This window comes from Bison bison, unplaced genomic scaffold (genome assembly GCF_000754665.1).
Source record: "Bison bison bison isolate TAMUID 2011002044 unplaced genomic scaffold, Bison_UMD1.0 scf7180017864481, whole genome shotgun sequence".
Classification (NCBI taxonomy): Eukaryota; Metazoa; Chordata; class Mammalia; order Artiodactyla; family Bovidae; genus Bison; species Bison bison.
The window spans coordinates 2,246,990-2,262,625 of record NW_011495041.1 but is presented as its reverse complement, the minus strand read 5'-3'; the positions used below and the strand labels follow the sequence as shown (position 1 = coordinate 2,262,625).

The 15,636-nt window shown below is 50.1% G+C and overlaps 1 protein-coding gene across 1 annotated transcript; it reads right to left on the bottom strand.

Annotated features, from left to right (window-relative positions):
• Positions 1 to 3,720: 3,720 nt before the first annotated feature.
• Positions 3,721 to 15,606, bottom strand: LOC105004630 (chromosome unknown open reading frame, human C21orf59). Its single transcript, XM_010862299.1, has 7 exons — positions 14,956 to 15,606; positions 12,524 to 12,691; positions 10,763 to 10,830; positions 7,366 to 7,524; positions 5,927 to 6,058; positions 4,314 to 4,409; positions 3,721 to 4,026 (listed from the first exon to the last, which is right to left on the bottom strand). The coding sequence occupies exons 1-7, from the start codon at positions 15,092 to 15,094 to the stop codon at positions 3,916 to 3,918; spliced, it is 873 nt and encodes a 290-aa protein (XP_010860601.1). The 5' UTR covers positions 15,095 to 15,606; the 3' UTR covers positions 3,721 to 3,915.
• Positions 15,607 to 15,636: the final 30 nt, after the last annotated feature.

The following is a 15,636-nucleotide window of genomic DNA, read 5'->3' as shown; positions in this document are numbered from 1 at the left end:
GCGTGTGCTAGGCCTGCCAGCAGGCTGGAGTCCCTCCTCCAGCTGGGACGCAACCCCAGACTTGTTTTTAATCACTCAGGGCAGTGGTTTCAGAGTCGAGCCAAGTGTCTATTTGTTTAAAGCATCTCAAGGATGGGCTCACTTGGGCTTCCCTGGTGGTCCAGTGGTTAAGACTCCACTCTGAGCTTCCACTGCAGGGGGCGTGGGTTCAATCCTTGGTTGGGCCACTAAGACCCTGCATGCCTCATGGCCAGAAAAAAAAAGGGCTCAATTCTCTCTCCCCCTTTTCTGTGGTTGGTGAACCAAAGCAGACTTAGGACCCGTGGCCCCATCACTGTTGGCCTCAGACACTAAAATAATCGATGGCTGCTGTCTGCCTGTTCTGGAGAAGGCACCCCTGTTTGGGGCCCTTCACAGATGTATGTTCTGTGGACCTTCCCTTCCTGAAGTTCACTAGCACATTGTTTAGCATCTAGGTATACATAGACTATTCCAGTGGTCATGTATGGATGTAGAGTTGGAACATAAAGAAAGCTGAGTGCTGAAGAATTGATGCTTTTGAACTGTAGTGTTAGAGAAGACTCTTGAGAGTCCCTTGGAATGCAAGAAGATCCAACCAGTCCATCCTAAAGGAAATCAGCCCTGAATGTTCATTGGAAGGACTGATGCTGAAGCTGAAACTCCAGTACTTTGGCCGATTCATTGGAAAAGACCCCTGATGCTGGGGAAGATTGAAGGAGGGAGGAGAAGGGGACAACAGAGGATGAGATGGTTGGATGGCATCACCGACTCAATGGACATGAGTTTGAGCAAACTCCAGAAGATAGTGGAGGACAGGGAAGCCTGGTGTGCTACAGTCCATGGGGTTGCAAAGACTTAGGCAAGACTTAGTGACTGCCCAACAACAAAACTGCCTAAGATTGTGGCAGCTGATTCCAAGCTTGATGGCACTTTCTTCACAGAGCAGTTGGCAAGGAACTAGGTAATTCTGTGACAGAAATACTGCCTGGGGTTTCAGTTTGCCAGCTGAAGGGGCATGGGGTGGTGTCAAATTTTATTATGAGCATTCCTGGTCTCCTTGAAAGAAGAAACAATCATGTGAGAAGACAAGTTACATAGCATGAGATCACAGACCCAGTCTGGCCCCCAACAGACAGCAGACACTGCGTTTCCTTGATATTGATCCACAGATGTATGGGATTTAAAAATAAAAAGTCACATCAAGACTTAATGCTTAAGCTGATTCATAGCCTGCTGTTTGGCAAGATGACTTCCGCTAAGTTGATTTCTTGGGAAGTCCTGGGTGTGGCGCTTGACTCTCTACCCTTGAAGTGAAAATGAAAGTTGCTCAGTCATGTCCAACTCTTTGTGACCCCATGAACTATCAAGTCCATGGGATTCTCCAGGCCAGAATACTGGAATGGGTAGCCCATCCCTGAGCTATCAGGGAAGTCCCTCTACCTTTACTAGCGACATGACCAAAAATGACCCATCTGAGGTCACCAGCAGCTTCCTCAGGGGCTGACATGAAGGGAATCAACCTACAGAAGCACAGAGTGAGCCGGGATGGCCCACCTCATTTCCTTATAGACAGATGACCATGAAGGGGTGGCTGCAGTGCTTGTAAGGGGCGACTACTTCAGGAAGGACAGACCTCAGGGTGGGGGTGTGGTGGGGGCTTTCCTGGTGGCTCAGCTGGTAAAGAATCCACCTGCAATGCAGGAGACCCCGCTTCAATGCTTGGGTAGGGAAGATCCACTGGAGAAGGGACAGGCTACCCACTCCAGTATTCTTGAGCTTCCCTTGTGGCTCAGCTGGTAAAGAATCTGCTTGCAATGCAGGAGACCTGGTTCGATCCCTGGGTTGGGAAAATCCCCTGGAGGAGGGAAAAGTTACCCACTCCAGTATTCTGGCCTGGAGAATTCCATGGACAGAGGAGTCTGGTGGGCTACAGTCTGTGGAGTTGCAGAGTTGTACACAACTGAGTGACTTTCACTTCCACACTTCAGGATGGATAGAGCTCAGGGGGTTATGAGGCAGAGAGGTTATTGTTTGTTTCATGTCAGTATCCAATAAAAGGAGTGTGGTGTGATTTTTTTTTGATAGTTTTATTTATGTGCTGGGTCTCCGTAGCTGCTCTGGCTTTTCTCTAGTTGAGGTCCACGGGCTCTAGGGAGCGTGGCCTCCAGCATTTGGGCATGTGAGCCCAGCAGATGCCGCTCCTGGGCTCTAGAGCAACAGGTGAAACGGCTGTGTTCCCTGAGCCCAGTGGTCCTGCAGCACACGGGGCCTCCCGAATCAGGGCTGAACCGTGTCTCCTGCATTGGCGGCAGATTGTTTACCACTGGGCCACCAGGGAAGCGCAGAATTCACAATGACGTGGAAACAGTGATTCTTAAGAAGAGCTACTGTGATCATGTGGCTTAACGTTTATTTGCAAGTCGAGCGTGGCTGTCATGCCTGCACATCAACTAGACATTGATTAGAGCGGGTGCTTCTCAAGTGAAGTCACAGGATCTTACTGCAAACTTTATATCATCTAAGGACACAAGCTCTCCATGGAGACGTTTAAGATCATAATGAATGTTACGCCTAAAAGTAACATTGTTAAGTCAAGTATACTTCAATAAAAATTAAAAGAATGGAAGTCAACAAGAAAACCAATGCAAACTTGATTATACAAAATTTGACACTCAATCAAGAGTAAGGTACAGTCAAGTTACAAGCCACTTTAGAAGATGCAGTCTCAAGAACAGCAGAAATGCGAGTAGGTAGTCAGCTCTGGGAGGAGATGGCAACCCACAAGAGTCTGAGCGAGCCTCGCTGGTGTGTGAAGGGCAGGGGCAGACCTGGCCAGTCCCTGCCTAACACTACGGGACCAGGCCTGAGAACTGAGGGTCCCGGCTCCTGCCTTGGGCTCTAGCACAGCAGTGGGCACAAGGGAGACCAGGGCAGGGAGCATCCGTGTCACTTAGCTCCTCCTCGGAGTGAGCACGATGCCTTTCCTCCTGCTGGGAGAAGAGTCCTCTATGGGCCAAATGAAGCAGGACCAGATGTGTGGGCCGCCCCTGGCGGCACAGCCTGAGAGGTGTCCTTGAGCTGCAGAAGCATCCACACTTGCAGAGATGAGTTGGGAGAATTTAAAACTCAAAAAGGTGAACCAGAAAGCCAGGCGGGATGGCGAGTGAGCCAGGGCATCCTGTGACTGGATGGCCACCGAGCCAACATGGCTTGCCTCCGGCAGTCTCGGTGCCAAGCTCAGCACGCTGGGAGCTGCAGGCTGAGCCCACGGGGACAACCGTCTGTCACCAGGGTCTGTGTTCGGTTTCGGGAAAAGCCCAGAAATGACACAGGGATCTGTCCCGTTTCAAGGCTAGCCTGCTCTGGCCACCCAACTTCCCTCACAGGAGCGGCCTTCACACCTGGAAGACAAGGCCAGCCAGGTTATCATCCGGGGGCTTTGAAGCTGGGAGACTACGGTTAGACCCTCTGACTGATCACGGCCGTCTCTGAAACAAGACTCAGCATCGGGCGGCCTCTAGTGGCCACTGATGGCCAAGTATCACAGTGGACCCGACTCACTGTGGCGGAAAAGGTACCTTCAACATCCTGAGAATGTACAATCAAACAATCAGGGAAGAAAAAGGAAACTATACCTCCAGTATCTAGCCAAAGAAAAGCCTCAAATAGTGGACAGATTATAAAAATAATTTAGCCAGATTCTTTTGAGGATGTGTTTATTACGTTCCAAAACCTTGAATAACTCACTTTTAAAAATTCAAACTGAAAGGAAAACTAGAGATTTCAACAACGTTCACAAAGGGCGCAGCTGTCTTGTTTTAAGCTAGGGTTATTGTCATTTTACCTAAAGAACGGTGAGCCAGTATTTCGGAAGGCTTCGTCAACGGGCAAACTTCATCTGGGTCTCCACTTTATGTCTTTTACTCCATGAAAATGTCTTTTCAAAGCAGTGTTATCTGCCCACGGAGAATTTAAACAGGAGTCGTCATCATTTTCTTCCAGTTTCTAGAAACACATGGGTTTCTCTCAGGAGGGCATTCCAGGAAAGTGTTCTACAGAATCCACGACCAACCTCCCTGCTCCCCGCCTCCCCAGAGAAGCAGGACACCACCAGACTAACGCAGAGGGACACTGGCAGGGCCCCCACAGCCTTGGTGAGGCTGCAGCTCAGAAGGTCCCCCCGCCACGTCCTGCAGGACGCATGGCCCCCAGCTGCCCCAGGTGAGGCATCGGGGAGAGGAGTGAACACCCCAAGTGTCCACTCTGGTGAAAACCCATTGGTCCCATGGTACCTTGAGCTCCTCCTGTCTTCGGTGATAGTACAGCATCAGCTGTTTCTGCTCCTCGCTGCTAATGATGGGCTCTCGAGCTGGAGCTCCCTGGCCCCTCTGAAAAGACGAGGGGACAGCGCGTTGTGGGTGAAGGCCTTCTGTGGATGACCCGGGAGGCTACAGCTCACGTCTTAGAACTGCCTTTGCTGCTGTGGTTGTTGTTTTGTGCTCCACTGGATCCACTCTTTTTGAGCCCGTGAACTGTAGCCACCAGGCTCCTCTGTCCCTGGGATTCTCCAGGCAAGAATACTGGAGTGGGTTGCCATTTCCTACTCCAGGGATCTTCTTGACCCAGGGATGGAATCCCCTGTCTGTTGGGTCTCCTGCACTGGCAGGCAGACTGTTTACCACTCTGCCACCTGGGAAGCCCAAAGCCCGAACTGTTCTTTGTGGATGGCTAAACAAGGCCATGGTGAAGCAGAAACTCCAATACTTTGGGCACCTGATGCAAAGAGCTGACTCACTTGAAAAGACCCTGATGCTGGGAAAGATTGAAGGCGAGAGGAGAAGGGGACGACAGAGGATGAGATGGCTGGATGGCATCACCGACTCAATGGACATGAGCTTGAGTAAACTCCAGGAGTTGGTGATGGACAGGGGGGCCTGGCGTGCTGCCGTCCATGGGGTCACAAGGAGTCGGACACGACTGAGCAACTGAACTGATCTGAAACAGGTCATGTATCTCTCATCATCCAAAGCAAATCGTCAAGGGAGTCTCACTCTTGCTCTGGGCCCTCACAGTGGAGGCTGGGGAGTGCATGTTGGTTACAGCCATTCCCAAGCCAGCCACTGCAGGTCTAGTGGGGAAGGGGTAGTGATAATCGTGGAGGCCACCCTGTTTCCCCCAAACTTTAGAGAACGGTTTAGGAGAGAGCACAGGACACAGCAACCTGCAGGCACACAGCTCTACACTAGGCCTTTACAGGTCTCCAGCCTTCCGCCTCGTTCACAGACCATCAGCACTCTGAAAAGCTTGAGACCAGTGCTCGGGGCTATATTTTTCATCTCGAGAAACGTTTGAGTTACTTGTAAGCCCTATTTTTAAAGTTAAAATCATCTTGGTACACTCTCCTTTCCCCCCAATTAAAAGGAACTCGAGGACTTCCCTGGTCGTCCAGAGGTTAAGAATCCGCCTGCCAGGGCAGGGGCACAGGTCAACGCCTTGTCTTGGAAGATTCCACACACTGACGAGCAGCTGAGCCCGTATACTGCAAATACCGAGCCTGAGCCCTAGAGCCCTGCTCTGCAACGAGAAGCCCATGCAGCACACTGAGGGGCCCCTGCTCAGCCCACCTGGAGAAAGCCCTTGAGCAGCAATGAAGACACCGCCCCGCCAGAAGGAAATAATATATTTTTTAAACTGAGAAAAAACAAACTCCAGATACTGTCAACTGATCTCCCTTTCCTTCCAGTTTTCGTTGCTCCGTATAGAGGACAGTTTTAAGCTTGGACCAAACAGGATTAGAGTGCCTGCATCGGGAGTTTTAAATCTTTCAGGTTTACTGTAAATTTTTACCAGTGTGAAAGTAAGTTAAAAAAAACCAGCCGTGACACATTAAAGTCAAAGCGCTTACCTGCTGAATCTTGACGATGATTTTGGTTTTTTCATTCTTCCCCACGTAGTCTGAAAGCTTCTTGGTACGTCTCAGCTCCTTGGCTGCCCACCACAGCTGTGCCTCTGATTCTTTGATGACGTTGAGCCCTGCCTGGGGGCCATGGTTGAGAACGGGCTTTAAGGCTTCCTGGGCATTGGCATGGTCAGTGCCCCTCCCGGTGAGGGACAGGCTTCCGGCACCCTGCCCTCTCGCGCCCCAGGGAGCACCAGCTTCCCTGCCCACTCACCGCCCTCGCTCACCTGGGCACCTTCCCTGTCAGTCTCCACTCGCGCCCTGACTCGGGTAACTTCCTGCTCTGGGAAGTGGGGGTATCCTATCTCATTGGCACCCTCATCCATGCATGATGTAAGGTCCCTCTGAGATGGATTTTTAGACTACGGCCAGGGAGGAAAATGGGGATCCTGCTGGGTGCTCGAATACAAAAGTCCTCGGCTCACGACAATTTCATCTGTGACTTATTGACCATGTGATGGTGTGAAAGGGATACACATTCAGTAGAAACCATACTTCAAATTTTGAATTTTCATCTCTTCTTGGCCTAGTGATAAGAGTGTGATATCTTCTTGGGATGCTGGGCCGTGGCGGTGAGCTTATGATCACCAGAGTAATCAACCGATACACTGACAACCATTCTGTACCAGACAACAGTTCTGTTTTTCACTTTCGGCACAGTATTTAGTAAATTACATTATAAAATAGGCTCTGTGCTGGATGATTTTTTTCTAACTGTTGGCTAATGTAAGTATTCTGGAGCACATTTCAGGCAGGCGAGGCTAAACTATGATATTGAGGGCACTAAATGCATTTTCAATTTATTAATCTAATATTTCCAACTTACGTTAGGCTTGTTGGGACACAGCCCATCATAAGCTGAGGAGGACCTATGTGGGTATAACGGGGCTGTCAGTTTGCTTCTGCATCCCCCTCCTATGTAAGATGGCTCAGAGGAAAAGATACTGCCCCACAGGGTAAGGAATAAATGAGAAAAATGAGCGAAAGTGGATCATAAAGCTAAGAAAATATTCAGGAGCAAGAGGGAAGGCTAGAACACAAAACTCCATCAATGGGACCAAGACATCTGGCAGAAACAGGCAAAAATGAGGTTCCTGGCTTCCCAGTGCTTCCCATTTCCCAAAGCAAACGGGAAAAGTTCTCAGCTCCTCCCTCCTCTGCCGCTCCTGTGTGTGTGCGCCAAGCCCTCAACCAGGAGCAGATCTCTGCGGTCCTCCCCTGAATTCACAACCCTGCTCTGAAGCCGAGCCTAGCAAGATAGAAAGCTGTGTATGAAGCAAAAACTACATCAGGACAAATATGAGGTCAAATATGAGCGGCTTCTGCCCTGGGGCGGGGGTAGGCATGAACTCACATTACAGAGACCCCAAGAGCCACCCACATACCTGAGTCCCTGACAAATCTTCTTTATTTTCAAATTCCATCCGGATGGGATCGTATGGCGGCAGCCCCATGGGATAAACTATCATCACGGCACCTCGAAGCTGGTCCAAGGCGTCATTCACCATCTCCATGGTCATGCAGACATTGGCTTCTACTTGTTTCTGAAAGTGGTTGCGGGCACTGTTATCTATGATGTGGCCAATCAACTCAACAGATGTCAATCAGGTTCTTGTACAAGACCCACGCCAGCAAACAGAATCAGGTGGTGTTGCTACCCAAGTGATTCTGATCTGTCTGTGGGGCTGAGCCACAGCCACCATAACCTCAGTGATAACGCAGAATATGAGCAGCATCGAGGGGGTGAAGTGCAGAGAACAGGGCAAGAATCCCAGGATCTTAGCTTCCCAACCAGGGATCGAACCCATGCCCCCTGCAGGGGAAGCGCAGAGTCTTTTTTTTTTGGTTTGTTTTTGGAAGCGCAGAGTCTTAACCACAGGACTGCCAGGGAAGTCTGGTCGGGGACCTCATGCTTTAGCATGGTGTCTGCGAGAGCGCTGGATAGTCAGTGTTAGAGCCGAACTGAACTGCAGGCCCCCTAAGCTGACGTCTGAACACAAAGACTACCAGGGGGACTGTAAGTAAAGTGGTAACTGTGGAAACGAGGGGAGCAGTTGGGATTCAAGAGGCATCGTGGGAGTGGGTGGTATGGGACCAGACAAAGCATTCGGGTGACAGAGAGGCAGTGACGAAGGGAACCCTGATACACTGGCGGCTGTGTTAATAGAAATGAAAAGTCTGCAGGAAGGGCCAGCTCCCGGCTACAGAACACACGGCAGAGGAATCCATGAGTTTAGCCCTAGAAAACTTGAGTTTGAAGGGCTGGATGGACTTCCAGGTGAAAGAAACCCAGGTTGCAAGTAAACAAGGGTGCTGGGGTACAGGACAGAGACTGGAGAATTATCTGTAGAGAGTGGAAGCTGGTATTTGGCAGAGAAGATAAAATGACAAGGAAGAAAGAACAGAAAGAGAAGAGAGCTGATGCTAACACACTTGGTGAAACACTGGATTTAAGCAGCAAGATGAAGAGAAAACAGCAACCAGAAGCTGCGAGGGAGCCAGGACAGAGGAGACCCGTGGACGTGGTGCAAAGTCAGGCATGACTCAGGAGTCAGATGGGAGAGGCTTCTGGATTTGCAGCTTGGGGGCCACTGGGGGCACCAAGGTAGTCATGTCTGTTGGGGGAAAGAAAACAGCGGCCAGGTTCTCAGAAACCCGGGAGGATCGGGCCTGAGGTTCTGGGGGCCTCTCTTGCCTTACCTACTCCCAGGATGGCTTATGAAATTGTTTCCAAGTCAGAAACCCCCATCACATGTATCAGGCCTCCCCAGGAGGGGCCCAGGCCCACAGGCGGTGTGAGGGTCCACCAGCCCCGGGGTCACCCGAGGGCAGTGGTCCTGACCACAGGACGCCACCCCCTCACCAATATGCCCAGACAGGGGCACCAGGGGGTCACTTTCTACAAAAGCTCCACTGATACCAAGGGCAGTGGTCCTGACCAGGTGCCACGGCAGGGGACAGACAAAGTCAAGGTGCGGCCTCAGGATGACAGATTCCCTGCGGTCCTGGGCTCCCGCTCTTGGCTGAGGGTGGGTCCCAGGGAGGAGTGCACAGATGTCACTGCCCACCCTCAAGGGGCCCCAGCTTGGATGCCCCACCACCTTCCACATTCCCCCGGAGGAACCTAAGTGATGGAGGCAGAGGCTCGGGGCCCAGGGGCTGGACGGTGGGCCTGCTGGGATCTGAGCATCCACCTACCTGCCGCGTGTTCTGACCCACGGGGCTAGCTGCCCCCCACGTGGCAGGTCTGGGGAGGTGGGAGCCAGGCCGGCTACATGTGGGGGCAGCGCGGAAGGGCCCTGGGTGAGAATCGAGCCCTGGCCCCACAAGCTCTGCCACTTTGGGCAAACTGCTGCAGAAAAGCGACTGGAAGACCTGTGAAAGCTGTCTCTAAACTATGAAATGACAACATAAAAATACACACAGGCAAAGGAAATAAGTGACATAAACGCATAGGAAGGATTTCCACAGAAGGAGGCATTGGGGAGTGGAGTGGGCAGAGCAGGGCCCAGGCCACTGCTCTCCTAATCTGTTCTGGGATGGGCCAACTTGACTACATGTTACTAGTTATTATCTATCCTTCTGGGCTTCCCTGGTGGCTCAGACGGTAAACAGTCTGCCTGCAATGCGGGAGACCCAGGTTCGATCTCTGGGTTGGAAAGATCCCTGGGAGAAGGAAACGGCAACCCACTTCAGCATTCTTGCCTGGAGAATCCCATGGATAGAGGAGCCTGTAGGCAAGCTACAGCTCAGGGGGTCACAAAGATTTGGACATGACTGAGCAACTTTCACATTCATCCTTTTAAAAAAAAAGTCTCTGCAGCCAAATGCATTTTGTAAACCTGGGTCGAACCGAAGCCTTTCCTATATTGACAGGCAGAAAAGCATGCTCCCCTGAATCACTTGAAGGATTCGCTGGCTTAGGAATCACAATGATATCCAGAGCACTAGGCGGAACAGGAGAAGCAGCAGTTATCCAGGAAGAAGACCCTGGCTAACCCGGTGGAGGGAGGGTGGGGCAACGATCATCAGCAACACGTAAATAAAAGCCACTCAATTCCTGAAAAATCCTTAAATTACTGTCCTCCAGACTCACAGCCTATGCCTGTCAACAGTCTGACTTATGTTTCTCCTTCAGTGAAGTATTTTGTGTGTAAGTACTTCAGATAATTACAAAGAGCTAACTCATAATACACACGTGTTGTGTCAATCAGATCCTGCAGATCCAGTGAGCGGCCACAAGGTTCGCATCTGCCCTATTCGTCTTTCTTTAGTTCTTAACGGACTACGACCCATAAAATAGATAAGCAGCAAGGATTTACTGAATAGCACGTGGACTTATATTCGGTATCTTGTAATAACTTATAATAACTTATAATCGGGTGGTGTACCTGAGAGTAACACAACATGGTAAATCAACTACAGCTCAACAAGAAGGAAAAAAAAGCATATGAGCACCAATTCATGTTTGAACTACATTTACACAAGCCAATAACCATTTTTGTCTGACCTGAAGAAACTGAGAGGATTGCGGGAAAGAAAGGGAAAGAAAAAAACAAGCTAAGGCCCACTCTAAACATGTTTGTTTCCTTTGCCTCTGGAAGGAAGGGTCAGGGGGCGGGGGGCCGGTGCGGTAGGAGAGGAGGAGAGAGACAGACAGAAAGAGAAAGAGAGAGAAAAAGAAAGAATGAAAAAAAGCTGGCTGGCAGATAACTCTGGAAGCCATTAACTGGAATTTGTATTTCAAAAGACAAGTTTTAGAATATCATTTAAAAAGCTAACCTTAGATATTATTGCTTTGGCTTCTTCTATAGTCTTCTTTATAACTTGCTTCATTTTTTCATTTGGAGCTAAAAATAAAAAAAGGGAAGGGGGAGAGAAACAGCCATCTTTAGGATTCTTCGTAACCCCTTCTGTCTGAGTAGGGAGGAAGTGAGATGAGAGAAAGTACAAGAATGGATCCAGGCAAAGGACATAGGAAAGCTGGACGTCAGAAGTTAGTTATTAGTTAGATCTCTCAAACTTGATACCCTTAATAAATAACACTGGTACTTAGTCATTGAAAATACTAGAAATACAAAACTGTACTAAAACAAAGTGATTAACACAATCTTGATTTAAAGATGAATAATGAACTGGTAATGTTCTGTTAACTGTTTTTACAAGTACCATGATTTATTTCTTTGATGCAATTTCAGCTAAAAAGCAAAAAAAAAAAATCTCTCCAAATTGAGAATGGATTTAGGTATGAAAAGATGTGGAAGACAACCATTATTATTTTCTAGGTTAAAGTTCAAAATAAATACCATTAATAGAAATTCCTATTATCCTCAGTATTTTTTTTTCTGAGTATGCAAAGGCTTTCTTTTGCATGGACACTTTCTTTCTTTTGCTTTTAAGAGTGTTTTAAGGGTATAATAGGTACTTAAGTGTTTGTTAACTGATCAATTATAATCTTTTAAAGGGAGCTTTTTATGCAGGTTAAAAGGGATATGGTATCAAAATAGGTTATCATCCCTTTTCCCCTCCAATCCCACACGAACAACCATATACTAAAAGGAGACTAATTTCTTCAGTTCTGCCTGTCCTAAACTGCTTTGTACGAGAGCGGCCTGTCCTCAATTCAAGCGGAGACCACTGGGCTGACATTTATTTCCTCTTTCCACACACAATCGCTAAATAAATTCTGATGTACAAACTGTAACAAAACATGCCCTGTGATATATTTTCAATGATTATCCCCTCAGACTATTAGATTGAATGATATGAAAATGCCAATTTTCAATTATTTGTTGCCTATAAAGTTGGTAATTTCCTGTGGTTCATCTACTACATTTAAAAGCTAGCTGAAACTTAGTAAGAGCAAGAAGACAGATGCCTTCTTTTCCATCTAATTCATCCTGGATTAGTGTTTTGCTGCTTCTGCTAAGTTGCTTCAGTCGTGTCTGACTCTGTGCGACCCCATAGACGGCAGCCCACCAGGCTCCCCCGTCCCTGGGATTCTCCAGGCAAGAACACTGGAGTGGGTTGCCATTTCCTTCTCCAATGCACGAAAGTGAAAAGTGAAAGTGAAGTCGCTGACTCTTTGCGACCCCATGGACTGCAGCCTACCAGGCTCCTCCATCCATGGGGTTTTCCAGGCAAGAGTACTTGAGTGGGGTGCCATTGCTTTCTCCGAGCGTTTTGCTATAAGGAGTTAATAAGGGCTTTCCTGGTGACTCAGACACTAACGAATCTGCCTGCAATGCAGGAAACCCAGGGTTCAATCCCTGGGTCAGGAAGATCCCCTGGAGAAGGAAATGGCAACCCACTCCAGTATTCTTGCCTGGAGAATCCCATGGACAGAGGAGCCTGGCAGGCTACAGTCCATGGGGTCCCAAAAGAGTTCAACACAACTTAGCAACTAAACAACAACAAGGAATTATATGGTACAGTTTTTGTAATTTTGAATAGAAATACTGAGGTCAGTTTTTTAACTTGAAGACTGTTTTCACACTGATTGTTATATTCAGGCATGTGCAGAGAAGAAAAATGCTGGATTACCTTGTCCATTCCTCCGTCCAATGTCATCTTTTTTAAATACTGAGCCTCCACTAGGGATACACTTTTCACCCCATTCATCCTTTAATTTCAATTCTTCAATCTGTTCATCAGTCAGTCCTTGCATATTAGGAGGCAGAAATACACCATGTTCTGCTAATTCTTCCATTTCTTAAAAACAAGAGGAAATTAGACAATATGCATCACAGTCATTATTATAACACCTTACACTTCACTGGAATGGAAACTTCCTAGAGGTCAGGGGCCCGTTGGCTATTTTATTTAGCAGACACTTAGATGTCACTTGCTATGGCATACCTGTCCCTGACCTCTGACAAATGGGCACCGATGAATCCTAGATCAACAGAAGCAGAGTCTGGGGGCTCACCCACCAGAAACAGGCTGCAGTTTCTGTGCGCCAATCCTCTGTGCTGTGTTATACCTCCTGACATTCAGGAGGCATAAATTGAAATTCACTGAGAAGTTGAATACATACCCAACCCAAGGACTGAACCCAGGTTTCCTGCATTGCAGGCGGATGGTTTACCATCTGAGCTACTAGGAAAAGAATCCGCCTGCCAGATGTGGGTTGGATCCCTGAGTTGGGAAGATTTCCCTGGAAGAAATGGCACCTGACTCCAGTATTCTTGCCTGGAAAATTCCATAGGCAGAGGAGCCTGGCGGGCTACAGTCCATGGGGATGCAGAGTCAGACACGACTGAACAGGTAGCACAGATTAAATGAATGGGTTTCCCATTCACTAATGAGACTCTGAACAATCAGCACCACATTTCAATTGATAATTTCACAGAAAAAGAAGCTGAGGCCCTTTTCCCCCCAGATGCTTTGATTTTAAAATAACACTTAATTGAGCTTGGTCTGGAGTAGGTAAATTTTACTAAGAAACGATACATATGACCCACAAATGAGTTCTTAAGGAATGGATAGTTTATGATCCTTAAGGAGTACTCTATGGTACAAAAATCAAACAGTCACATCGTGGATCACATCTGGACTAACACACTGTCAAGTACTGTGCTGCCTAAGGCAACAGTTAGGAGCTTCAGGAGGCTCTGAGTGCTAACTCCTTTCAGTCCTGTCCAACTCTTTGCGACCCCATGGACTGTAGCCCATCAGGCATCCTCTGTCCATGGGATTCTCCAGGGAAGATTACTGGAGTAGGTTGCCATGTCCTCCTCCAGGGCTCTTTCCAACTCAGGGACTGAACCCTGTGGCTTTTAAGTCTTCTGCATTGGCAGGCACATTACCGCTAGAATTTACATTTAAATGAATTGAAATAAAGAATGCAGTGTCTTGGCGGTGTTCAACAGCCACCTGTGATACCGGCCACCCACTCCAGTGTATTCTTGCCTGGAGAATCCCGTGGACAGACCACGGAGTCGCAAACAGTCGGACACGACTTACAGCAACTACCACTGCTAGACGGCACCGCCAGGGAACATCTCCGCGCGGTGGAAAGTTGCATTGGCCGTCACGGCTCCGGGGTTGGGGGTGGGGGTTGGCGGGGGGCAGTGACCAAAACACTGTAACATGAGGATCAGGCTGTTTCCGAGAGCAGGGAACACGGAGGGAGGCAAGAACGCCGAGTCTCTCTCGCCCTTGAAAACCATCCCAAAGCTGGGTGGCTCTCCCACCCGCCCCAAACCGCCCCCCGGAGACTGCTCTATCTTCAAGTCTCAAAAGAGAACACTCTTAAAAATCGGCCCGGGGATCGTCCCACCTCTCACACTTTTGGAGATCCCCTACACCTGCTCTGGGGTCCAGGCTCTCGGCTCCCTCCTCTGCCACCTCCCGTCTCCCCCCTCCCCCCTCCTCGGTTTCGGGACTTAGGTCGGTTTGTTTTGCTTAGAGGCCCAATCCCGACTCCCCAGGCCGTGGAACGGCCCGTCCCGTCTGCTCCGAGCACCCTTCCACGCGGTGCAGTCAGTTCAGTCGCTCAGTTGTGTCTAACTCTTTGCGACCCCATGGACTGCAGCACGCTAGGCTTCCCTGTCCATCACCAACTCCCGGAGTTTACGCAAACTCATCTCCACTGAGTCGGTGATGCCATCCAACCATCTCATCCTCTGTCATCCCCTTCTCCTCCCGCCTTCAATCTTTCATCAGGGTCTTTTCCAGTGAGTCAGTTCTTTGTATCAGGTAGTAATGGAGTTTCAGCTTCAGCATCAGTCCTTCCACTGAATATTCAGTACTGATTTCCCACGCGGTGCAGTCGCTCCTGGAAGCATCTCTGGGGAAACCCGTGGTCCCCATCTCAAGCCCGGCAGCTGCGCGTCTTCGCAGTCTTCACTGGCCTGACCCTCGGTCGCCCCTAGCCGGCCCGAGTAGGCCTGGCGGGTCCCGCCCAACTTCACCCCGTCCCCGCGGGCCCGGTTCTCTCCTCCCGTCCCAGGCCCCAAGCCGCCGGGCCGCACCTGACCAGATGCGCTGCGCCTTGAGCCGCGCGTTGTAGACCCGGGCCACCTGCGCCGTGAGTTCCTCCAGCTCCGAGCTCCCCGGCGCCTGCAGCAGGAACTGGCTCTCGTCGCCCCGCTTCACGTGCAGCAGAACCATGTTGGTTGCGGGAGCCCCGCCGGAAGGCCCGGGACAAGCGGCCTGAGGTCACCCACCCCCGCGGGCGGACAGCGAAGATCACCGACCAACGGTTGCCGGGAGGCCGGAACCCCGGGTTCGAGCGTTCGCGGTGCTGGGACTGGGCAGGGGAACTGGGGGAAACCGCTCCGCTCCCGGAAGTGGCTGTTGCCAGGAGCAACAGAGAAACACGATCTGGGAGCTGAGAGAGGGAGGGGACTAGGGGGAAACAGTACCCGCTCTCGGAAGTGCCTGCTGCCAGGAGCAACAGAGAAACGCGATCTGAGGGCGGGGGTTGGGGCCCACGGCTCAAGGGCAGACCCTGAGGCTGGGGAAGCTACGGTGCGCGGGGACCCGGGCCTCCCTCCACTACCGGGACAGTAGGTGCAGCCGAGCAAAGGCTCCCGGACCGGCCCCCGCACCGCCGGAGCTGACTTCGCCGAGACCCCGCTCCCGGAAGTGGCTGTTGCCGTGGCAACCCTCTAACCGACCAGCCGGCTGAGGGGAGTTCTGGCCGCTGGGTC

Coding starts and splice junctions, on each gene's coding strand:
- LOC105004630 (XM_010862299.1), bottom strand. CDS start 15,094: ATGGTTCTGCTGCACGTGAAGCGGGGCGACGAGAGCCAGTTCCTGCTG. Junction 12,692..14,955: donor GGCGCAGCGCATCTGGTCAG/GTGCGGCCCGGC, acceptor CTTGTTTTTAAG/AAATGGAAGAATTAGCAGAA. Junction 4,410..5,926: donor TCATCGTCAAGATTCAGCAG/GTAAGCGCTTTG, acceptor TCGTCTTTTCAG/AGGGGCCAGGGAGCTCCAGC.